This window comes from Chelonia mydas, chromosome 18 (assembly GCF_015237465.2).
Source record: "Chelonia mydas isolate rCheMyd1 chromosome 18, rCheMyd1.pri.v2, whole genome shotgun sequence".
NCBI classification, from domain to species: Eukaryota; Metazoa; Chordata; order Testudines; family Cheloniidae; genus Chelonia; species Chelonia mydas.
Window position 1 is genome coordinate 772,923 of NC_051258.2, and position 25,150 is coordinate 798,072.

The window sequence follows — 25,150 nt, forward strand, 5'->3', positions numbered from 1 at the left end:
CTGGGGTGGCAGAGTGCGGACAGGGCCACACCTGGATGTTTGGAGAAGCACTGCCTCCCTCAGCCTCTTATCCGCCGCCCAGCAGGGTCGGTTCCAGAAGTGACGGATTCGTCACTTCTGCCCCAGGCTCTGCACCCCCCTAGGAATGGCCCTGGTCACTGCCCCTCCCAGAAAGAGAGGAAGTTCAGAAATAGGGCTAGACCCAAGGTCTCCAACTCCCAGCTGGCTACCCTAACTACGGGACTACAGTGTCAGGCTCACATTCACTCGCTTTGGCCCAGTAATTAGTTAAGCATTTAGTCACAGTGGAAGAGTCACTGGGCCAGAGAGAGGGAGAACGGGTCTGTAGTCAGTCACTAGGGCACCCACCTAGGGGGCAGGACACCCTGGGTCCAGGCCCCCGTTCCAATTGCTCGTTCATTATTTATCCAGAGTGGGACAGCTTCAGCAGGAGAGAGTGAGGGAGCCCCACAGCAGAATATCCCAGAACCCAGTAGTTCTGAGCTTGCACCTGAGAGGAGTGGGAGACCTTTGTTCAAACGCCATCTCTCTCTCAGACAAAGCGGGGAACTGAACCCGAGGCTCCCACATCCCAGGCAAGTGCACTAACCACGGGGATAAAAGTTAGGAGGTGGGCACCAGCACCACCTCCTGCTTGGGCTGGGTTTTCAAAAGGACCCGACCATGTAAGTTTGAGCAGAGGCTCCCTACTAGATGGGGCCCCATACCCAGGTTAAGGGGCCAAAGGCCTGTCTTCCCCTGCTGTGTGAGTTGCCCTGCAGCTCAGGTGGGAGATGGTGTCCGGATGCACAGAAGGAGGCAGGAACACAGGCACCATGTGACTTTAGGCACCTACAGGACTCGGTGGGTGTTTTGTGGATCACAGTGGAGCCAAAACTGGGACTTAGGTGCCTAAATCTTGGGTTTTGGAGCTTAAGCACTTTTTTGTGGGGCCCACACTTAAATTCCATTGACATCAGGGGGACCAAAGCACACCGACATGGTGGAAAGACCAGGAGGACTTGTGGCACCTTAGAGACTAACCAATTTATTTGAGCATAAGCTTTTGTGAGCTACAGCCCACTTCATCGGATGCATGGTGGAGTACTCTTAAACAGGATGCATTTAAGCTTGTGCTATAATGCCTTCCTGAACTGGGACCTAGTTCAGCCACAAGTTATTGGGCTTGATGCAGGGCTCACTGGGTGGATTCTTTAGCCTGCGTTATAATAATAATTCCTAGCTCCATCTAGCCAGGCTGCCTGAGAACAGCCCCCAACCCATGTCCTGCCCAGGGCAGGTGAAGGGTCCAGGGTTCCCCAGAGCGGCCCAGGCTCCCTGGGCGGCTCTTACTGAGGCCCAGCGACAGCTTCTGGCCTGGCCAGGGTATGCGGCCTTGGAGGGAAGAGGCAGAGCAGGGCAGGGGCACTGAGAGGGACCGGGCCTTGTGGCAAGGGGGAGCTGCCCGCCACCGGGAAGAGGCTGGGGCCACTAGCAGGACTGTGCTTTGCGGGGGTGGGAGATCACCTTGTCAGCTCCCCTGCCACGAAGTACAGCTCTCGCTGGTGCCACTCCGTGCCTGCCTCAGGCTTGCAGTTTGGGGGGCAGGGTGGCCACTTGCCCCCCAAAGTATGTCCATGTTAAAAAGTGGGCAGGCAGTGCCCCGTTGCTGCCCCCGGTTCCGGCACCCCTGCAACCTCTGTGCAGCACCTGGGCGGATCCAGCACAGTTTACCCAGCTGGGATGTCCTAGAGCCTCCCTCCCATGTGTGTACTTGAAACCTTCCCACAAAATAACCCCTCTCAACCAGCTGGCTTGACATAAAGAAATACACAAAAAAGTGGAAGGTTGGACAAATGACCAGGGAGGAGTATAAAAATATTGCTCAGGCATGCAGGAGTGAAATCAGGAAGGCCAAAACACACTTGGAGTTGCAGCTAGCAAGGGATGTTAAGAGTAACAAGAAGGGTTTCTTCAGGTATGTTAGCAACAAGAAGAAAGTCAAGGAAAGTGTGGGCCCCTGACTGAATGAGGGAGGCAACCTAGTGACAGAGGATGTGGAAAAAGCTAATGTACTCAATGCTTTTTTTGCCTCTGTCTTCACGAACAAGGTCAGCTCCCAGACTCCTGCAGTGGCCAGCACAGCATGGGGAGGAGGTGACCAGCCCTCTGTGGAGAAAAGTGATTTGGGACTATTTAGAAAAGCTGGACGAGCACAAGTCCATGGAGCCGGATGTGTTGCATCCGAGAGTGCTAAAGGAGTTGGCGGATGTGATTGCAGAGCCATTGGCCATTATCTTTGAAAACTCATGGCAATCGGGGGAAAGGTCCCGGACGACTGGAAAAAGGCTAATGTAGTGCCCATCTTTAAAAAAGGGAAGGAGGAGGATCCTGGGAACTACAGGCCAGTCAGCCTCACCTCAGTCCCTGGAAAAAATCATGGAGCAGGTCCTCAAGGAATCAGTTCTGAAGCACTTAGAGGAGAGGAAAGTGATCAGGAACAGTCAGCATGGATTCACCAAGGGCAAGTCATGCGTGACTAATCTAATTGCCTTCTATGACGAGATAACTTTTGACTTTAGCAAAGCTTTTGACACGGTCTCCCACAGTATTCTTGTCAGCAAGTTAAGGAAGTATGGGCTGTATGAATGCACTATAAGGTGAGTAGAAAGCTGGCTAGATTGTCAGGCTCAACAGGTAGTGATCAATGGCTCCATGTCTAGTTGGCAGCCGGTGTCAAGTGGAGTGCCCCAGGGGTCGGTCCTGGGGCCGGTTTTGTTCAATATCTTCATAAATGATCTGGAGGATGGTGTGGATTGCACTCTCAGCAAATTTGCGGATGATACTAAACTGGGAGGAGTGGTAGATACGCTGGAGGGGAGGGACAGGATACAGAAGGACCTAGACAAATTGGAGGATTGGGCCAAAAGAAATCTGATGAGGTTCAATAAGGATAAGTGCAGGGTCCTGCACTTAGGACGGAAGAATCCAATGCACCGCTACAGACTAGGGACCGAATGGCTAGACAGCAGTTCTGCGGAAAAGGACCTAGGGGTGACAGTGGACGAGAAGCTGGATATGAGTCAGCAGTGTGCCCTTGTTGCCAAGAAGGCCAATGGCATTTTGGGATGTATAAGTAGGGGCATAGCGAGCAGATCGAGGGACGTGATCGTTCCCCTCTATTCGACACTGGTGAGGCCTCATCTGGAGTACTGTGTCCAGTTTTGGGCCCCACACTACAAGAAGGATGTGGATAAATTGGAGAGAGTCCAGCGAAGGGCAACAAAAATGATTAGGGGTCTAGAGCACATGACTTATGAGGAGAGGCTGAGGGAGCTGGGATTGTTTAGTCTGCAGAAGAGAAGAATGAGGGGGGATTTGATAGCTGCTTTCAACTACCTGAAAGGGGGTTCCAAAGAGGATGGCTCTAGACTGTTCTCAATGGTAGAAGATGACAGAACGAGGAGTAATGGTCTCAAGTTGCAATGGGGGAGGTTTAGATTGGATATTAGGAAAAACTTTTTCACTAAGAGGGTGGTGAAACACTGGAATGTGTTACCTAGGGAGGTGGTAGAATCTCCTTCCTTAGAGGTTTTTAAGGTCAGGCTTGACAAAGCCCTGGCTGGGATGATTTAACTGGGAATTGGTCCTGCTTCGAGCAGGGGGTTGGACTAGATGACCTTCTGGGGTCCCTTCCAACCCTGATATTCTATGATTCTATGATAACTGGTTCTGTGGATGAAGGGAAAGCAGTGGACGTGTTGTTCCTTGACTTTAGCAAAGCTTTTGACACGGTCTCCCACAGTATTCTTGCCGGCAAGTTAAAGAAGTATGGCCTGGATGAATGGACTATAAGGTGGATAGAAAGCTGGCTAGATTGTCGGGCTCAACGGGTAGTGATCAATGGCTCCATGTCTAGTTGGCAGCCGGTATCAAGCAGAGTGCCCCAAGGGTCGGTCCTGGGGATGGTTTTGTTCAATATCTTCATTAATGATCTGAAGGATAGCATGGATTGCACCCTCAGCAAGTTTGCAGATTACACTAAACTGGGAGGAGAGGTAGATACGCTGGAGGGTAGGGATAGGATACAGAGGGACCTAGACAAATTAGAGGACTGGGTCAAAAGAAATCTGATGAGGTTGAACAAAGACAAGTGCAGAGTCCTGCACTCAGGACGGAAGAATCCCATGCACCGCTACAGACTAGGGACCGAATAGCTAGGCAGCAGTTCTGCAGAAAAGGACCTAGGGGTTACAGTGGATGAGAAACTGGATATGAGTCAACAATGTGCCCTTGTTGCCAAGAAGGCCAATGGCATTTTGGGATGTATAAGTAGGGGCATTGCCAGCAGATCGAGGGACGTGATCATTCCCCTCTGTTCGACATTGGTGAGGCCTCATCTGGAGTACTGTGTCTGGTTTTGGGCATCACACTACAAGAAGGATGTGGAAATATTGGAAAACGTCCAGCGGAGGGCAACAAAAATGATTAGAGGACTGGAACACATGACTTATGAGGAGAGGCTGAGGGAACTGGGGATGTTTAGTCTGCGGAAAAGAAGAATGAGGGGGGATTTGATAGCTGCTTTCAACTACCTGAAAGGGGGTTCCAAAGAGGATGGATCTAGACTGTTCTCAGAAGCAGCAGATGACAGAACGAGGAGTAATGGTCTCAAGCTGCAATGGGGGAGATTTAGGTTGGATATTAGGAAAAACTTTTTCACTAGGAGGTGGTGAAACACTGGAATGCGTTACCTAGGGAGGTGGTGGAATCTCCTTCCTTAGAAGTTTTCAAGGTCAGACTTGACAAAGCCCTGGCTGGGATGATTTAGTTGGGGATTGGTCCTGCTTTGAGCAGAGGGTTGGACTAGATGACCTCCTGAGGTCCCTTCCAACCCTGATATTCTATGATATGAAATCAGTCTTTGGAAATAGTTATTTAATGTAGCTCTAATTCTCTCTTCCCCTTCGGGTTTCCTTTGAAATATTGAAAGGCCAAAGGGGAGCAGCTTCCCTACCACAGGCTCTCTGCTGCTCTGTGGCATCAGAGAGGGGCAGAACAGAGGACTGCAGCGAGAGGTCAGGCTAAAGAATGCCGAGGTCAGAGTCCTTGCTCCCAGGCAAAGACTCCAAAGAAGAATTCAGTGGCTGCATGACAAAGCTAGCCAAAAAAGAATCACCCAAACAGGTCCACAAACTGTAGGACGTTCATGGGCAGATCATGCTTACAGAAGGAAGTTCTTCTTTTAAGCAATTTCAGGATGCTAAAGGAAGGGACCGTGCCCTAGACCGGGGGGGTGACATTTTCATAGAAAGGACCACATCTTAAAGAGAGAATGTCCTGCGTCTCCCTTATCTGTTGTCATCACTGGGGCCTAGTTCCCCTTCTGTTTGAGGTAGCCTTGCCCTGCTTCCCTCCTGTTTACTTTGCACAATATCCTTGTCTGATGGCAGTAATTGACAACATGGAAGAGTAAAGTAAGGAGATATTTTTAGCTTCTCTTAATGCAATTTAGCAGCTGGAAACAAGGAAGGAACCATGCGGCAGCCAGCTCTCCACAGACCACCAAGTGCCCGCAGACCACAGTTTGAGAACTGCTGTGATAGGAAAGAAGAGCAATCAGTCTAAGACACATTGCTTTCCACTTAATGACAGGTTTCAGAGTAGCAGCCGTGTTAGTCTGTATTCGCAAAAAGAAAAGGATAAATTGGTTAGTCTCTAAGGTGCCACTAGTACTCTTCTTTTTTCCAGTTAATGACATTCTGCAGAACAAGATCCACCCTGCAGTTTCAGCTGGATACAGTCCCCTTTGTTTTTGTTCCTAACAGTGGACTATTCGCTGCCATGCTGGGCCCCAGAGGAGGCTGCCTTTCAGCAGTACGTGAAGTGGCTTATTAGTGTCTTTCCTTTCCTAGAAGAGCCGCTGTTTGCACAGAGTAGCAATTCGTGGGTAAATGGTTTTTGGCGTGCATTGGGTTTCTTTAGGACAAGTGGAACTACAGAAATCCAAGATTACTACTCCCATTGTCATCACTCCCAAATTATAAAACCATCCCATTCCAGTACTGGGGAGCCCTAGCCTAAAGCCAATGGGACAAATTCATCCCAGATGTAACTGCACTGACTTCAATAGAATAACATCAAGGATAAGCCACCTTGGAGCCACTTTTACAGGCTCTGAGCCTTGGTTTACACTACAAACTTATGTCTGTATAACCACATTGCTCAGGGGTTTGAACAAGCAATGCAGTTATACTGACCTAACTTCCGGTGTACACAGTACTATGTTAACAGAGGGCTTCTCCCATCTACATAGCTACCGCCTCTGGGAGAGATGGAGTACCTCCGCTGGTGAGAGAAGCCCCCTTGACTCTCATAGATCTACGCTTTAATGTCCACTCTGCTAGAGAATCTGCCTGCCATAGCGGGACACCTTGGACATGCAGTCAGCACAAGGGGAGCTGCCTTTGTTTAATTCTGCTCAGAGGACTCTTACACACCAGAGCATGTTAAAACTGGGCTGCCGTTTTTCTGGTTGTTTCCACTGCAGTTGCGGATACATGCAGATAAGCTCACGCTTTCTCAAAGGGCTGCTTCCCCTTTCTCCTGTGGTAGAGTTACACTTCTGCCTTTCTGATGCTGGGCTGTTAGTCTGCAAGTAGCATCTCAAAAGACCACCATTGTACAGCGTCACTGGAACTATGGGAAGTGAGACGCCACAGCTGATGCACACTGAACACATGGCTTCAGCAATTAGTGAATGGGGTGAAAACTAAGGCAAAGACAGGCTGGGCATTTCCTTGAGGTTTAAAAATACCCTTCCTAAAGGGCTAACCTTGGTGCAGCTAATCCTGCTCTTCCTCCTGCAGTGTCCAGACCCGCCCTGGAACCCAAGTGGTCCATTTTGCCTGCTCATCCATCTGGCTCCAAGGAGTTCTGGTATCTCTCTGCTTCGGCATTTGCTACACACTCACCGCTGTGTTATCAGAGCACCAAACTGGGCTTATGCATCCCAAGCACAAGTCCCCCAGAATGAGCCATTTCATTAAAGCACCCCAAAGAATAAATGACACTGACTAGGTCCCTCAAATGCCACTTTTGGGGGACACCTAAAAGAAAGTGACCAACGCACCCAACTGGAAGGAGACCCCCTAGCGATGCCTTCCCTGATGGAAGACCGATCAACAGGTTCTTACAGATACCTGTACACTCCCACTGACTTCACTGGCAGCACGATTTGGCCCTAAATCTCTGTGCTAAATCTGCCCAGAGCAGCTGGCTGCCTGTTGGATGATCCCTCCCAAAGCAAGTCTTGATCCATTTCATAGCCCCTGGTGGTGTCATGTGCCTTAGCATCAGATCCCATAATCCTCACATGTGCCAAACTCCCATTGACCAGCAGCTGCTTCATTCCCATCCTTCTCACATTCCATTATTATTAACTCGGTTTATTTTGGTGGTGTCTAGGGACCAACCAAGGCCAGGGCGCCGTTGTCCTAGGCACTGCACAAACCTGCCCTGAAGAGTTCACAATCTCCATAGACGGGGCAGGCAAAGGGCAGGGGAAAGGGGTGGACATACAAGCAGTGACATAGCCCAGCACATGCCATTCAGTGACAGGGAGATTTGCCAGCAAGAGGGATATGTGTGCTCAGCCCCATCCTTCCAATCAGATGATAACCATATAACTACACCATGGAGTCTCAGCAAATGAAACCAACCAGACTGGACAATGCCAGGCCCCCTGGAGGAAACCCCTTTCACCAGACAGAAGCAACTACAGTGCTAACCCAGCGTCCCCTAGGCACCAGACCCTCTTCCCCAGACGATTTTTTTAAAAGGTTAAAAACAAGAACAATTCCGTGAAGTCAGAAGCTGACTTACCTCTTGCCAATTCAGACTGGAGGCAGCGGCAACGGCCTGGGATGATTCTTTTAGATGGAAAAGAGTCCCAGGAGACTCTTTAAAAGAACTCTCGTCGAATACTGGGGGAAGCACCAGACCTCAGAGGACTGTGCAGCTTGTATATGCGAGCCCCTGCTGAAGCTTGTGTTAACAGAGCCCAGCCCACACACTGTCAAGGTGCAGCTGCGTGAGAGCATACGCACGAGAGGTTCCCTTTCACTGAATCACTTCCTCTGCTAATGATTGCCTGATATCCTCTGAAGCAGAGAGAGGATGCTGGGGGTTGGGCTGTCGAGGTCGCACTTGTTTGTAAATGTTCTTCCCTTTTGGATGGTTCTGTGCACGTTGCACAGGAGCTGTGTCTGTGAGAACCCAGTACAGAGCTCAGAGCCTTCAGCACCTGGCAGGATCTCATTCTCCGGGGTGCAAAGTAAACAATATGCACTTTCCAGCTGTCTGAACAATCATACTGTAAATTGGACTTTAAAGTGGATCCAGTGGCTAGAGTGTGCTTGGGCTTTCAGAAAGCCTTTGACAAGTGGAGTTCCCTCACCAAAGGTTCTTATGCAAAATAAGTTGTCATGGGATAAGAGGGCAGGACCAGTAACTGGTTAAAAGACAGAAAACAAAGGGTAGGAATAAATGGTTAGTTTTCAGTGGAGAAAAATAAATAGTGGGATCACTCCAAGGATCTATGCTATTCAACATAGTCATAAATTATCTGGAAAAAGGGTGGCAAAATTTGCAGATGATACAAAATTACTGAAAATAGTTAAGCCCAAAGCTAACTGTGAAGAGTTACAAAGGGATCTCACTGAACTAGGTGACTGAGCAACCAAATGGCAGATGAAATTCAATGAATCAATTAAAACAGATCATTTTAAAAGGCCAGGCAGCACAACGGCTAAGGTGGCTTCCCGCCTGCTCCGCTTCTGGAAGCAGCCAGCATGTCCCTGCAGCCCCTGGGAGGGAGACGGGGGGAACACGTCTCCACGTGCTACCCCCGCCCTGAGCTGCGGCCAATGGGAGCTGCAGGGTGGTGCCTGCAGACAGCAGCGCATGGTGACCCCTCCGGCCCCCTGTCTAGGAGCTGCTGCCAGAGGGGCGTGTGGGTTGCTTTCGGGAGCCACGAGGTAAGCACTGTACCCCTCACTCTCTCCCACACCCCAAACCCCTGCCCCAGCCCAGACCCTGCATGCAAACTCCCTCCTAGAGCCTGACCCCTACAACCCCTCCTGCACCCCAACCCAGAGCTTGCGCCCGAACTCCCTCCCAGAGCCCGACCCCTCCCCCCTCCCAAACTCCCTCCCAGAGCCTTAGGCAGGTGGGGAGGGAGGCGGGACTTGGACCTGTTCTGGGCACCACCAAAAATTACACAAACCTGCTGCCCCTGAACACAGTCAACCAGTGGAACTCATTGCCAGGGGATGTTGTGAAGGCCAAAAGTATAACTGGGTTCAAAAAAAGAATTAGATAAGTTCATGGAGGTTAGGTCCATCAATGGCCATTAGCTAGTGAAACAATCCCATGCTCCGGGTGTCCCTAAACCGCTAGTTGCCAGAAGCTGATACTGGACAACAGGGGATGGATCACTTGATAACTGCCCTGTTCTGTTCATTCCCTCTGAAGCACCTGGCACTGACCATTGTTGGAAGACAGGACATAGGGCTAGATGGACCATTGGTTTTTCCCAGTATAGCCGTTCTTACGTAGGGGGAAGAAATGGATTGTGCCACTTTTTGCTTCTTTATGGCATATAAAAGCTCCTTGGAGGACTGTAACAAACCAATTGTTTGTTTTTTGGTCTCCATGAAGAAAATGGAAAATCAGATCTTGTTTAGCCTAGAAGAATCTGTGGTGGCTAGAGAACTAGTGAAATATTTTGTTTTGTTCATATCTATTTAACTCCAATGTCTAATTAACACATAGGATAAATTCCGTATCTGCCATTGTTATTTGCAATGGTGTTGTAGCCATGTTTCTCCCAGGATAGGAGAGATACAAAGTGGGTGAGGTAACTTTTGTTATTGGACAAGCTTCTATTGGTGAAAGAGACAAGCTTTCGAGCTCCCCGAAGCTCTTCTACAGGTCTGGAAAAGGTAACCCAGTGTATCACAGCTAAATACAAGGTGGGAGAGATTGTTAAGCATCAGGGTTCAGAGTAGCAGCCGTGTTAGTCTGTATCTGCAAAAAGAAAAGGAGTACTTGTGGCACCTTAGAAACTAACAAATTTATTTGAGCATGAGCTTTCGTGGGCTACAGCTCACTTCATCGGATGCATACAATGGAAAATACAGTAGGAGGATTTTAAATACACAGAGAACATGAAACAATGGGTGTTACCATTCACACTATAATGAGAGTGGTCAGTTAAAGTGAGCTACTACCAGCAGGAGAGAAAAAAACCTTTTGTAGTGATAATCAAGATGGGACATTTCCAGCAGTTGACAAGAACATGTGAGGAACAGTGTGTGTGTGTGTGGGGGGGAATAAACATGGGGAAATAGTTTTACTTTGTGTAATGACACATCCACTCCTAGTCTTTATTCAAGCCTAAGTTAATGGTGTCCAGTCTGCAAATTAATTCCAATTCAGCAGTCTCTCGTTGGAGTCTGTTTTTGAAGTTGTTGTTTTTTCCCCCCTTCTCTCCTGCTGGTAATAGCTCACCTTACCTGATCACTCTCGTTACAGTGTGTATGGTAACACACACTGATTCATGTTCTCTGTGTATATAAGATCTCCCCACTGTATTTTCCACTGCATGCATCCGATGAAGTGGGCTGTAGCTCATGAAAGCTTATGCTCAAATATATTTGTTAGTCTCTAAGGTGCCATAAGTACTCCTTTTCTTTTTGAGGAGTCTGGTTGTCTCAGTTTGCCTTGTTATGAAGGAGGTCAGGCTAGCTGATCACAGTGGTCCCTTCTGGCCTCAGAACTATGGAGTTTTGGGTCCCCATGCCCAACCTGAGACCATGAAAAGCTGGCCCCTTTAACATATCTTGATTTCAATGGGCATTAAGACCCTAAAGACCTCCGAAGATCTGTGCCTTGGCCTGTGTCTCCAGAAACCCCACAGAATTTCTGCTCAGATTCCAGTCAGATTCACCAGCCTGGGCCTCCCCTCTGAAGTTTCCCCGAGAGCTGTGTAGAGCATGGAGTGGCTAAAAGCAGAGGGAAATGCTGACCTTGTGGTGTTTACACATTGTTATTTCTCCTGCCACCTCCTCCTCCTGGCTAGAGCACTGCTATCTTGGCACACCTTTGGCTGCCTGCAGCGCCCACGTGTTTACAACCAGGTGTATGTAGCAAGTGTATGAGGTGGATCCAAAATATTCCCTGGAGCAGGTGATGAGCAAATGATTCCATTCTTAAAAACAGCAAGACATGTGGGGGCTGGTTCATTCAGCAAACCCAGGATTTCTGAAACACAGAGCATGCGGCATACGGTCATCCTAGACGGGTACTCCGCCACGCTTTCAAGGCCAGAGCCTGCTCTCAGTTACACAGTAGAAAATCTGGAGTGACTCTGCCAAAGCCTATGGAGTTATTCTGAATCCAACCCCATATGGGAGTCAGCAAGGAAGAGTGGTCTGGTAAGTTAAAGCACTGGAGTCCAGCTTGGATTTCAGACTCCCTGCAAGACATGAGGCAAGTCACTTAACATCTCTGGGCCTCAGTTCTCCAGCTGTAAATGGGGATCACAATATCCTTTTCTCCCACCCCTTTGTCTTGTCTATTTATAGCCCATGAGCTCTTCAGGGCAGGGGCTGCCTCTCACTCTGGGTTTGTACCCCCCCCCCCCCCCCCAGCCACACACACACACACACACACACAAAATGGAACCCTGATCTTTAGTTGGGACCTCTAGGTGCTGCTGAGATACAAATAAGATTCTGCCCTTGGTGCGCTGGAAACCAGTGCAGAATGGGGGGGTATTAGAGTCTGATTCTGCTATCAGCTCTAAACCTGCACTGGTGCAAAGTGGCTGATAAAGGCCCTATCAGCATGTAACCACCATTGATTTCCATGAAGTTACTCCTGATTTACAAGGACATAAATGAGAAGAAAAAATCAACCCTGTGACTTTGCATTCATTCATTTTTAACCATGCAGCACTTTCCCTGGTTTTGCAGCTATACATCAAATTCCAAAGTCATTCTACTTCCCTCTCCCATCTTGGGATCCTACAGCCAAAAATTATGTGGGTGTTTGTGCATGCGGCCACACTTTCACTTCTCCTCCCAACCTCAGTTTACTCATCTGTACGAGTTTGTGGGGGACATGCATTGTGGGGCTCAAATTATTAATGTTTGAAGAGCACTTTGAGAGCCACTAATGAAAGAGGATAAATAGAGGACTATTACTGTACTGTAATACCAATGTAAAGCAAATACCACCTTGATTTCTTTAGTGCCCAAAACTATTCTTTGTTCATAGATTTGTGCCTTTAGTCTTCCGTTTGTTCTAGGCTCTGGTAGCCTTGCCTTAATCATCTCTTCTTCCTATCTCATGAACCTCCCAAATCTTCTATCCCAAATCTTTTCTAACCCCATACTTGCCCCTCCTCCTAGCCATTAACTTCTTTTTAAAATCTAACCAGAGCCCGTCCTTTTCCCTTTTGCTTACCATTAGCCCTGCATTAACAAAGGAAGCTATATTTAAATGAAAGTGCTGCACTGAACTCCTCTCTCCTTTAGTGGGCTCGCTCTGGCTGAGTAAAGAACTGATAAGTAATACAGGATAGGGAGGAGCTGAAGGAAAATGAATTATGTGAGGCTGTCATGCACTGGGGAAACAAGTTTGTGGCACCCCAACTGGAGTGGGGTGCTCAGACCTGCTTAAGTGTGCGCCTATGTTGCCTCTTAGTGGCTGCAACCCACAGTCTATATACCTTAATATTACCACCACTCAAATAAAATCTCCTTTAGCATAAGTGCTAGAGCAGGGATTCTCAAACTGGGGCTCAGGACCCCTCAGGGGGTAGAGAAGTTATTACATGGGGGGTCGTGAGCTGTCAGCCTCCACCCCAAACCCTGCTTTGCCTCCAGCATTTATAATGGTGATAAATATATTTAAAAGCATTTTTAATTTTAAGGGGGGGGGGTCACACTCCATGGCTTGCTATGTGAAAGGGGCCACCAGTATAAAAGTTTGAGAACCACTGTGCTAGACGTTTGTGCTCTGGAAGAAAAGCCTCTGAGTTCTATGTATTCTGCTGTATATGACCCAGTTAGCTAGTGAGCAGTGTCTGTTGTTTGAAACCACTGATTTAGTAAAGGAATGGACTATGGACCACGTTAAGCAAGTATGAACTAGAAAAGGGGTCTCAAACACGTGGCCCAGGCGCCGACTCCACCGGCAGCCAAGCTCCCCTCACCCCTCCCTGCCCGAGGGTGCCACGTCCCTGCTCCTCTGCCTACCTCCCAGCGCTTCCTGCCACCACACAGCTGTTTGGTAGTGCTTAGGACTTTCCAGGAGGGAGGGGGAGGAGTGGGGACACGGGCGTGCTCAGGGGAGGAGGTGGAGAAGAGGCGGGGCCGGGGCGGGGATTCATGGACTAGATGAGCAGTCAGACGTATGAAGTTCAACATGTACGATTCTTTGCTGTGAGTAGTTGGGAAGAAAGTTTGTTAAAAGTGGCAACATATTTTGTATGAATAGTTACTTTAAAAAGTTCCTGCCATGTTACTGGAGCTATGTTGATAGACTGTTACTGTAGATCATCATCATCAGTGTTACTGACCACATAATAAAATATAAACACCTGTAACTATTCCTTAAAACCCCTCTTCACATTACAGTTTTAAAAAAAGTTAATACATTGACTTTTAATAGCATACTATATTACTCTTCATTTTTTAACTATACTTTTATATCTTTGTATGAAAAGGTGTCAGTGATGCAGCCCTCGGGCCAATGTACTAGTCCTCATGTAGCCCTCGTGGTGATTTGAGTTTGAGATCCCTGAACTAGAAGATCAAAGGCCAAGAACAAACATTTGTGCTGGACAACATTCCGTGGGAGGGTCTATGTGAGCAGAGAAAGCCCAGTCCCCATCCCATGAGAGAGTAACAGATGTCATGGGACCAGCGGGCCTGCTTCTCACCCCACATCAGAGTTAGTCCATTGATTTCAGGGGAGCCGCTCTGCACTTGCACCAGGGAAGTGAAAGCAAACTCAGGCCCCCAGCATCCAAGTTTCTTTCTCTACTTAGAACTGGGGTGGGAGGCTGCAGGCAATTAAAACATAGTTCCAGTTAGCTTTTTAAAGTCCTACGGCCCTGGCTGTTTTGCCAAACACAGAGTCCTAAAAAGTCTGATAATCTTCATGGCTGCCCATTTGTGGGGGCCCTGCCACACGTCAGCCCAGCTTATGAAACAATGTGCAAATGTCATTTATTGGGAGTTTGCTGATGTTGGAACAGCCTGTTCCGCCCTGGTTCTGCTGGGAAACATGAGCAATTTAATTATCAACTGGAAACACGGGCCTGAGGAAGCCAGGAAGCCCAGCCGACTCCACCCTCATCCTCCAAATGAGCCATTAGGGCCCTGGCTTTCTCATCCTCCCAATGCTTGTCCAATCGGCCTGGATTGTTGCATTGGGAAGCTTATTCCAACTAAGCCACTTAAATGCTTCAGCTTCCTTAGAGAGGGGGGACAAATATTGCTTTCTCTTGTACCCACTACGTTCCTGCTGAGCTACCAACAGAAGCTTGGATCTTAAAAGATCGTCATCTCCCCAACATAGTGGAAGAGGGAATGTGGTCCAGTGGTTAGAATGGGCAATGGGTGAGTCAGGACTCCTGGGTTCCATTCTTGGCACTGTCACTGAGTCGCTGCGCGAACTTTGGCAAGTCACTTAACTGCTCAGTGCCTCAGTTTACTCATCTGTACGAGTGGGGGGGGGGAGGGAAGTGTGTTGTGAGGCTTAAATTATGAAATGTTAGAAGAGCACTTTGAGAGCCACTGATGAAAGATCAATAAATAGGGGACTATTATTGTACTGTAATAACAGGGTAAAGCAAATACCACCTTGATTTCTTTAGTGCCCAAAACTATTCTTGGTTTATAGATTTCTGCGTTTAGTCTTCTGTTTGATCTAGGCTCTGGTAGCCTTGGCTTAATCATCTCTTCTTCCTATCTCATGAACCTCCCAAATCTTCTCTCCCAAAGGGCCCAGAGTGGTGTGACTCTTTAGTTAGCTACGACTCCCCCTCTAGTCCCTGCCCCATTTGAGTTGCAATCTGCTGAACCTTTCCATCAACACAAGCACTGTCAACCATTAAGCTAACGGGATTCAGAACAATGTAGTGACTTCCAGTTGCCCTCAGTTAACATAGCCCTTCTGCAGGGTGCAGATCATCCCCCACCACAACCTAGGATGGGTTATTTGTTCAGATCAAACAGCTGCTGACAGATTCACAGTCTTGGCTATCAAAATCCCCATTGCTTAATGTTAAATGTTTGTTGCTTAGAAGGGCTATCAAGGGGTGTGTCAACAAACTGCATCACCAACCGCCTGCTTATTCCTTTGGGGCTCACTGCTGGGCGCCTCCCATCAGTCTCTGCTGTTTTCACTTTACACATCTCCTCTGTCCCAGCCAGATAATTTGGATAAGGAGTTTCTCTGCTTGCATATTACAGAGGCACTCAGATGTTTCAGTGATGAGGGCTATGAAAACCTACACTCAAAACCTGCTTTAAAGGGCTAAAACCTGAGATCCTGACACAGTTCCTGACTAGGCCAGACTCCTGTCAGCATCAGATAGAGCTGTGTTTGAGTAAACAACATCGCACCTGTAACACAGACTGAATGTGGGGACCTCGGAATCTAAAAGCATGAGCCTCTGCTAACTACCGCTGCAGCAGACTTAGCAACCTCTCCATGGGACCCAGCCACCACTCGACAGTGAAGGAAAGTTTCAGTGCAGTTTAGGCTACACACTGCAAGCCTCATGCTTGAGTGAAATTCACACTTACAAGAAAATTGTTCCGGGGGGGGGTGGGGAGTGGGGGGAGGAATACCTTTGCTTTCAGAAGCCTTCAGTGTACCACAGACCCCTCTATTGGGTACGCTAATGTAGTATGTGCTGTTTCAACTTATGTTCACTGCCTCTTGTTAATTCCTCCCCAATGTCCGATTAGTTAGGTCCTATCCCTTTAGAGATTCTTGTTCTGTTCCATGGCGCACACACACATGGAGAAGTTAGATAAAACATAGCATACTCTTACTAGAAGGTTGCAACATAACACTACTGTATTTCTTACAATTCAGAACAACAACAACCAAGAACCCAAAACACAGGGAGAGAAAAAACAGACTGCTCCCTAAGGGACCACAGCACAACTCATCCCACTTTTCAGGCTTTTTTCAGACTGACTGTTGCAGTGCTCCCAGACACTTCTCCACAGAGTCCCCTAGCCTACAAACAGGACCAGAACCTCACCCCCATCCCGCCTCCCCGCATTCTTAAAGCGATAGCTCTCTATGCCAACACAGACCTCAATATACCATAATGCTGTAACTAGTTACATGTCTAGGTATTTCCCGCTCTTCTCTGATTCATGGCCTCAGCCTCCTTCCACGCAGACTGTGGCTCCTCAGCTTAGTCCCCTGCTGACCTCTTTCCAGTTTTAAGGTCAGCGCGGTTGCCAAATGCTGCTGCTGAACACGCGCTCCCTAGCTGAGAGCTTCTGGGTGGGCTGCACTGAGTTCAGGTCTGGGTGAGGTGAGGCAGCCATCCAGCCCCTGTTCTGGAAGGTTGATGGCTTTGTGTGTGTCCCTCTCCTTAATCCAAGGCACTAAGATTTTGCATTTTCCTATCATCTCTGTGCTCACGGGCAGCCTCACAGCACTGACTTTACTCTCAGGGCTCTGATTCGGCCTGCTCTGAGCTCAGTGTAAAACCTGAGACAGATTCCTTGAAGGGCAGAATCCTCATTGTTTATTCCAAAGTCCTGCTCAGGAATCTGGAAGAGAGAAGTCCAGCCAGGACATTACAAGTGGCTATAACATGGAGAGTGGAGTTTACGGTGGGATACATGGGAAGCTCCTAGATGATGGAGAGCACCTCCGTGCAAAACATGGGCTGTTCAGGCTCCCAAGTGGCACAGATATTGGCCAGACCATGTCTCTTGAGATACTCCTAACGCACCCCTCACCATGCTATCTAGACAGCCCATCAGGTTGCCTTAGCAGTCACTTTCTCTTCATTCCCTCCTGTTCCCAAGCGGGGCCACTGCTAGATGTCACCTCGCCCTAGATCCCACTTGCTACTTTGGACCCGCCACTGCCTGAAGTTTCTTGGCCTCTAGATGTTCTCACCACATGGGAATCTGTCCGGGCTGGGTTAGTCTTTAAGGTGCCAGAGGACTCCTTGTTGTTTTTGTGGATACAGATAGACACGGCTACACCTGGTGCTTGTCCCTGCTCTCAGTCTCCCCGCACGCTCCCCCGCTCCAGACCCACCCCTCCCGCCTAGCGCGGGGGCACAGCGGGGGGCACAGCATTACTTCAGCCCTTTCGTGCCTGCTCCCAGACGCCCCCGCCCCCCTCCCCTCCGGTCTCCCACACAGCCCACCAGTCCCCACACCCGGGCGCCCCTCCGGCCTTGTCACAGCGCCGTGCGGGTGTCCGCAGCCCAGCGGCCTCCCGCGAGCAGAGCCCGGGCCCGGAGCGGCCACTCACCATGTCGAGCCTGCAGCGCTCTCCTCCCGGCAGCGGAGGGCGGGCCGGGGCCGGGGCTGGCCGGGGACGGGGCGGGGTCCGGGCTCCGGGGCGGGGACGGGGACGGGGTCTGGGCTGGCCGGGCTCTGGGCTCCGCGCAGGCCGGGGACCGGGCGGGCTCTGGGCTGGGACCGGGCTCGGGCGGGGGCTGGCCGGGGCCGGGCCGGGTCTGGGCTGGCCGGGGTGCGGGCTCGGGACTCGGGGCTCCGCACTGGCCGGGGGCGGGCTCTGGGCTGGGGCTGGCCGGGGGCGGGCTCGGGACTCGGGGCTCTGAGCTCCGCACTGGCCAGGGACGGGGCGGGCTCTGGGCTGGGGCCGGGCTCGGGCGGGGGCTGGCCGGGGCCGGGGCCGGGGCCGGATCTGGGCTGGCCGGGGCGAGCGCTCGGCGCGGTCCCCTTCGGGCGCAGGAGCTCGGCCCGCCGGAGAGGCGGCGGCGCTGGCCAATGGCGCCGCTGCCGAGGGCGGTACCTGGCCGGAGCAGCCAATCAGGCAGCGGGGGGTTGGGCTTCCTGGTTTGGGCTTCTCGCCGCCGACGCTGCCCGGCCGAGGCCGGAGGTGGGCGCCTGCTCCCGGGCCGGGGCGGCCAGGGGCCCGAGGGGAACGGCCCCGCCAGCCCCGCCCCGCCCTCCGGTGCTCGCTCTGCCCCACCTCACTGTCGGCCGGGGTGTGGGAGGGGGCTGGGGCAGGGGGTTGGGGTGCTGGAGGGGGTTCAAGGTGCAGGCTCTGGGAGGGAGTTTGGGTGCGGGAGGGGCTGGGGCAGGGGCAGGGGGTCGGGGTGCGGGAGGGGGTTCAAGGTGCAGGCTCTGGGAGGGAGTTTGGGTGCGGGAGGGGGCTGTGGCAGGGGGTTGGGGTGCGGGAGGGGGTTCAAGGTGCAGGCTCTGGGAGGGAGTTTGGGTGCGGGAGGGGGCTGGGGCAGGGGGTTGGGGTGTAGGAGGGGGCAGGGAGTTTGGGTGCGGGAGGGGCTGGGGCAGGGGGTCGGGGTGCAGGAGGGGGTTCAAGGTGCAGGCTCTGGGAGGGAGTTTGGGTGCGGGAGGGGGCTGGGGCAGGGGGTCGGGGTGCGGGAGGGGGTTCAAGGTGCAGGCTCTGGGAGGGAGTTTGGGTGCGGGAGGGGCTGGGGCAGGGGCAGGGGGTCGGGGTGCGGGAGGGGGTTCAAGGTGCAGGCTCTGGGAGGGAGTTTGGGTGCGGGAGGGGTCTGGGGCAGGGGGTTGGGGTGTAGGAGGGGGCAGGGAGTTTGGGTGCGGGAGGGGCTGGGGCAGGGGCAGGGGGTTGGGGTGCTGGAGGGGGTTCAAGGTGCAGGCTCTGGGAGGGAGTTTGGGTGCGGGGGGGGGCTGGGGCAGGGGGTCGGGGTGCTGGAGGGGGTTCAAGGTGCAGGCTCTGGGAGGGAGTTTGGGTGCGGGGGGGGGCTGGGGCAGGGGGTTGGGGTGCGGGAGGGGGTTCAAGGTGCAGGCTCTGGGAGGGAGTTTGGGTGCGGGAGGGGGCTGGGGCAGGGGGTTGGGGTGCGGGAGGGGGTTCAAGGTGCAGGCTCTGGGAGGGAGTTTGGGTGCGGGAGGGGGCTGGGGCAGGGGGTTGGGGTGCGGGAGGGGGGCAGGGGCAGGCTCTGGGAGGGAGTTTGGGTGCGGGGGGGGCTGGGGCAGGGGGTCGGGGTGCTGGAGGAGGTTCAAGGTGCAGGCTCTGGGAGGGAGTTTGGGTGCGGGAGGGGGCTGGGGCAGGGGGTTGGGGTGCGGGAGGGGGGCAGGGGCAGGCTCTGGGAGGGAGTTTGGGTGCGGGAGGGGGCTGGGGCTGGGGGTTGGGGTGTAGGAGGGGGGCAGGGAGTTTGGGTGCGGGAGGGGCTGGGGCAGGGGGTCGGGGTGCTGGAGGGGGTTCAAGGTGCAGGCTCTGGGAGGGAGTTTGGGTGCGGGAGGGGGCTGGGGCAGGGGGTTGGGGTGCGGGAGGGGGGCAGGGGCAGGCTCTGGGAGAGAGTTTGGGTGCGGGAGGGGGCTGGGGCAGGGGGTTGGGGTGTAGGAGGGGGCAGGGAGTTTGGGTGCGGGAGGGGCTGGGGCAGGGGGTTGGGGTGCTGGAGGGGGTTCAAGGTGCAGGCTCTGGGAGGGAGTTTGGGTGCGGGAGGGGGCTGGGGCAGGGGGTTGGGGTGCGGGAGGGGGTTCAAGGTGCAGGCTCTGGGAGGGAGTTTGGGTGCGGGAGGGGGCTGGGGCAGGGGGTCGGGGTGCTGGAGGGGGTTCAAGGTGCAGGCTCTGGGAGGGAGTTTGGGTGCGGGAGGGGGCTGGGGCAGGGGGTTGGGGTGCGGGAGGGGGTTCAAGGTGCAGGCTCTGGGAGGGAGTTTGGGTGCGGGAGGGGGCTGGGGCAGGGGGTCGGGGTGCGGGAGGGGGTTCAAGGTGCAGGCTCTGGGAGGGAGTTTGGGTGCGGGAGGGGGCTGGGGCAGGGGGTTGGGGTGCGGGAGGGGGGCAGGCTCTGGGAGGGAGTTTGGGTGCGGGAGGGGTCTGGGGCAGGGGGTTGGGGTGTAGGAGGGGGCAGGGAGTTTGGGTGCGGGAGGGGCTGGGGCAGGGGCAGGGGGTTGGGGTGCTGGAGGGGGTTCAAGGTGCAGGCTCTGGGAGGGAGTTTGGGTGCGGGAGGGGGCTGGGGCAGGGGGTTGGGGTGCGGGAGGGGGTTCAAGGTCCAGGCTCTGGGAGGGAGTTTGGGTGCGGGAGGGGGCTGGGGCAGGGGGTTGGGGTGCGGGAGGGGGTTCAAGGTGCAGGCTCTGGGAGGGAGTTTGGGTGCGGGAGGGGGCTGGGGCAGGGGGTTGGGGTGCGGGAGGGGGTTCAAGGTGCAGGCTCTGGGAGGGAGTTTGGGTGCGGGAGGGGGTTCCGACGGGGGCAGGGGGTTGGGGTGCGGGAGGGGTGCGGGGTCTGGGAGGGAGTTTGGGGTGCGGGAGGGGGCTGGGGCAGGGGGTCGGGGTGCGGGAGGGGGTTCAAGGTGCAGGCTCTGGGAGGGAGTTTGGGTGCGGGGGGGGGCTGGGGCAGGGGGTCGGGGTGCTGGAGGGGGTTCAAGGTGCAGGCTCTGGGAGGGAGTTTGGGTGCGGGAGGGGGCTGGGGCAGGGGGTCGGGGTGCAGGAGGGGGTTCAAGGTGCAGGCTCTGGGAGGGAGTTTCGGTGCGGGAAGGGGCTGGGGCAGGGGGTCGGGTGCAGGAGGGGGGCAGGGGCAGGCTCTGGGAGGGAGTTTGGGTGCGGGAGGGGGCTGGGGCAGGGGGTCGGGGTGCAGGAGGGGGTTCAAGGTGCAGGCCCTGGGGGGGAGTTTGAGTGCGGGAGAGCACTCACAGCTGGGAGTTGGGGTACAGGAGGGGGCTGTGGCAGCAGGTTGGGGTGCAGGCTCTGGCCGGGCAGTGCTTATCTTGGGTGGCTCCCAGAAGCGGAGGCAAGGTCTGGCAGCAGCTCCTAGGCTCACGGGCTGCTAGGCAGCTCTGCACACTTCCCCTGCCTCCAGGCACCACCCCACAGCTCCCATTGGCCATGATTCCCCATTCCCAGCCAATGGGAGCTGTGGAGTCGGCACTCGGGGCGGGGACAGTGCGTAGAGACCCCCTGGTGGCCCTTGCACCTCGGGGCCACCAGGTGGACATGCCAGCCACTTCTGGCAGCAGCACGGAGCCAGGGCAGGTAGAGAGCCTGCCTTAGCCCTCCTGCGCCACTGGACTTTTAGCAGCCACAATCTCCTGGATTGCCTTCAGTAGCCTCCGGGAGATCAAGCCCAATTCTGGGAGACTCCTGGCCAAACTAGGAGGGTTGGCAACCCTACCTCCGGCTGGCGGTGTGGGTTCTAGGGTGGGGCCAGGGATGAGGGGTTTTTGGATGCAGGAGAAGGCTCAGGGCTGGGGCAGGGGGTTGGGGTGCAGGAGGGGATTGGGGTCTGGGGTCCTGTTGGCGCTTACCATGACTCCGAGGAAGTGACCACCAGGTCCTTGCGGCCCCTGGGCACAGGGATGGCCAGGGAGGTTCCATGCGCTGCCCTCACGACCCCAGGTGCCACCCACACAGCTCCCATTGGTCGCGGTTCCCTGCCAATGGGAGCTGCGCAGCCGGTGCTCAGGACGATGGCAGCGCATGGAGCCTCCCTGGCCACCCATGCGCCTAGGGGCTGCACAGACCTGGTGGCTGCTTCTGGGAGCTGTGTGGAGCTGGGGCAGGCAGGGAGCCTGCCTGAGCCATGGGCCCCTGCTGCGCCGCTGACCGGATTTTAACGGCCCGGTCGGCAGTGCTGGCCGGAGCCACCAGTGTTCCTTCTTCGACTGGGCGTTCCGGTCAAAAACCAGATGCCTGGCAACCCTACCCTAGATCAGAGCCACAAGTGGAGACAGTGCTGGCACTGCTGGAAAATTCACCCAGTGGCATTATAAGGGGGTGCTGAGAGCCACTGAACCACACTGTAACCCCTCTATGTGATGGAGCCCACTTCAAGCCATGGGGTGCTCCTGCACTCCTAGTTCCAGCACCCCGCCTGTGCCTAGGGCCTGGCCTCACCTGTCGGCCTGATTCCCTTTGACTTTGTGCTTTGGGTCCCTTTTTACACCTCGGGAGGGGCTGGCTCGTCCCCGGCCCCCAAAGGACCCACAGTCAGGCCCAGAGTCTCTTCCCAGTCATAGCTTTATTTTCCAAACAGGCGAATGGCATAAAACAATTCCTGAACCCCCCTGGGCTACAGCTCCCCCAGGGGCTCCCCTTTGCCTCTCTTGGCACCCCCTGCCTCGGGGCCTTTGGCAGGGTTCTTCCTTGTCCTGAACCCAAAGCAGCCTTTTCACTGAACAGCGGCTCCCAGGGCTTGCTGCCTTGAGAGTTTCCCCCCAGCTGATTTCGATTGCCTCCCTTCCCAGGGGACTCAGACTTACCCCTGCTCCTCCTTCCTTACCCATAGCCTGGATTTTTATGGAAAACAAGCTATCTCCGCCTCACCCACATCGAATTCATGACCAGGGCTGTCTGGCTACCCTGTTCTACACCCATACACAGCAGGTGAAATGCCACCACTCGTGTGAGCAGAGCCCTGCTCGGAGAACATTTCCCATGCCCTTTGCATGGATCTCAGTGGTGGTGCAGGGTAAGGCAACCAAGAATCTGGGTCATTGTGTCTTCAAACCTGACGAGCTCCTCTGTATTTGGACCCCACACCTCACTTGCCACAAGGTCTTGTCTGTCCTGTTCTGGTACCCCGATGCCTCTTTCTGTACTCCACTGGGATACTGCACGTTGTCATGGAAGAACTCTCGCTTCATGTTGCAGCTTGATAGCACTCGTTGGTGTATTCTTACATTTTTGTGCTCCATACAATTCAACAAAGCTTTCCCCCGACAAACAGCCCCTTTCCATGATAGAACCTTAACAGAGCAAAGATTGGAGACTAGTTTTTAAAAAAATGGACCAATTGTTACCATTTTTGCAGCATGGAAAATTGTTTGTGGAGGGAAGTGCCCTCGAGCCCTTTAGAGTTTCGAGGAGCTCATCCCCAACCTTTGGATGGGGCCAGCTGTCTGGATAATTTAAGAGAAACAATTCTGTAAACACTGATATGTAACTTTTACTCCTTAAAAATTAGCCATAATTTGCCTTAAAAGCAAAGGCAGAAAATCAGAAACAATCCATGCCAGAAAACGGAAATCCTAGTGATCCCCAGATTCTTGATACATTGACCACGGCAATGCTCAAATGCTTTATTGTGCCAATAATAATTATAGTGCTTAGCTCTTACGTGGGTCTGTTTGGCCATAGATCTCTCAGGGTCTGATCCAGCAAACAGCTGAGACCTCTCAAAGCCCAGTGACCTCAGTGCCCTATATAAATAGGTCTTGTTACCATTCCCATTTTTCAGATCAGGAAAGTGAGGGTCAGTGAGGACTTTGACGGGGTTGGGTCCCAAGATGTCCCAGGTCACATAGCAAGTCAGGAAGAGACCCAGGAATCGAACCCAGGTCTCTAGATTTCTAGTCCTGCACCTGGTCCAAACTACATCCCACCACAACTGAAAACGAGGAATCTGCCCAAGGGAGTGTCATGCTTGTTATTGCAAAGCCAATGGCTAGACACCTCGATCCTTCCACAGGACGACCACTAAGTGGGACAGTCGGAGACCCCAGGTTGATGGCTGGCCACTGTTCAGGCTCAGGGAAGGAGAGAACTTTCCAAGATTGAGAAACTCTTTTGGGATAGCCAGCTATGCCTCGGGGAGCCAAGTCACCTCCTGTTTCCACTGCACCCAGCGGTCTCCCCTTGTGAGATGGCTCATGCTTCAATACTGCTTCCCACCCCATTTGTACTGGGGTAATAGGGTGCAGCACCTTATGGCAATTCAGTGTAGTGTGTTTTAGCTTCACTGATCAGGAGGATGTGATGACTTTTTTTAAACTGGACTCTGTGCCATACAGTGGCCATTATGCCAGGGGCTGGACTGTTTCCTTGGTCACAGGAGGTGAATCAGGAGTTGACCTTGGTGTGAGAGCAGAACGAGGGCTATATCTACCTCCAGTGTGTCTGAGCACCTCACAGCTTTTAATGTATTCACCCTCACCACACCCAGGGCCGGCCTTAGGGAAATGGCGCCTTGGGCAAATGCGTATTTTGGCACCTTCTTTGAGTTTGCAAACAGCAGCGTGCGGCCCAGGGCGAGGACCAGCTCCTGGCCCCAGAGCCTGGCCGAGCTGCAGAGGGAGCCTTGAATCACCCGGCCATACAGCCCGACCGCCTAGCAGAAGGAGAGTGGGTGTGCAGCCCCCGCCCATGCCTGCAAGAAGGGGGAACCCTGGGGCTGGCCTGCTGGCTCTGCAGGGGCGAGCCCTACTGTCTTCCCTTCCTCACTAGGCTGGCAGCTCTGAGCGGCATCATCTGCCCCCTGCCTGGCCAGGGGCTCCAGTCCTGGGCTAACCGGCACTCACCTCCGCTCTGGTGGCCCAGGTCAGCTAGCTTGCAGCACTTAGACAACACCCCGCTAACCACAGCGCCCTGGGCAGTTGCCCATGCCACCCACCATCAGAATGGCCCTGACCACACCCCTATGAGACAGGGAAGGGCTATTATCCCCTGATGGGGAACAAAGGCACAGGGAGTCTAAGTCATTTGCCCAAGCTCACACAAGAAGTCTGTGGCAGAGCAGGGAATTGAACCCAGTACTCCTGTGTCTCAGGCTAGTACTCTAACCACTGTTAGGACACTTTCCTTATGTTATGTCTCTCCCCAATATTTTCTTCTGTCTGTGCTTTCTCTTTTGTTTACATGAGGCGATGTGCACACTGTGCTCTCTCCTTAAGATTGTACTCTGTCCTTTATTTGGTTGATTTCCCTTAATCTAAAATAAAAGCAGTTTAGACTGGAAGTATCTGATTGCTCACTGTGCATGGAGAAAAAAAAAAGAAATGATCTGGAGGATGGCGTGGATTGCACCCTCAGCAAGTGTGCAGATGAAGCTAAACTGGGAGGAGAGGTAGATATGCTGGAGGGTAGGGATAGGATACAGAGGGACCTAGACAAATTAGAGGACTGGGTCAAAAGAAATCTGATGAGGTTCAA

The 25,150-nt window shown here is 53.3% G+C and overlaps 1 protein-coding gene across 3 annotated transcripts in view; it reads right to left on the reverse strand.

The window, feature by feature from the left end:
- The window catches only part of ECE1 (endothelin converting enzyme 1), a 110,823-nt gene extending 93,121 nt beyond the window's left edge, over nt 1–17,702 (reverse strand). The window contains exon 1 of one of the 3 annotated variants that reach the window (XM_037881002.2): nt 17,593–17,702. In XM_037881002.2, the coding sequence (XP_037736930.1) occupies nt 17,593–17,595 (3 nt within the window). In that variant the 5' untranslated portion in view covers nt 17,596–17,702. Of the gene's footprint in view, nt 1–7,884; nt 8,390–11,090; nt 11,124–17,592 lie in introns of those variants that run through there. The other 2 variants (XM_037881001.1, XM_027828294.3) reach the window with 2 other exon arrangements.
- Nucleotides 17,703–25,150: the final 7,448 nt, after the last annotated feature.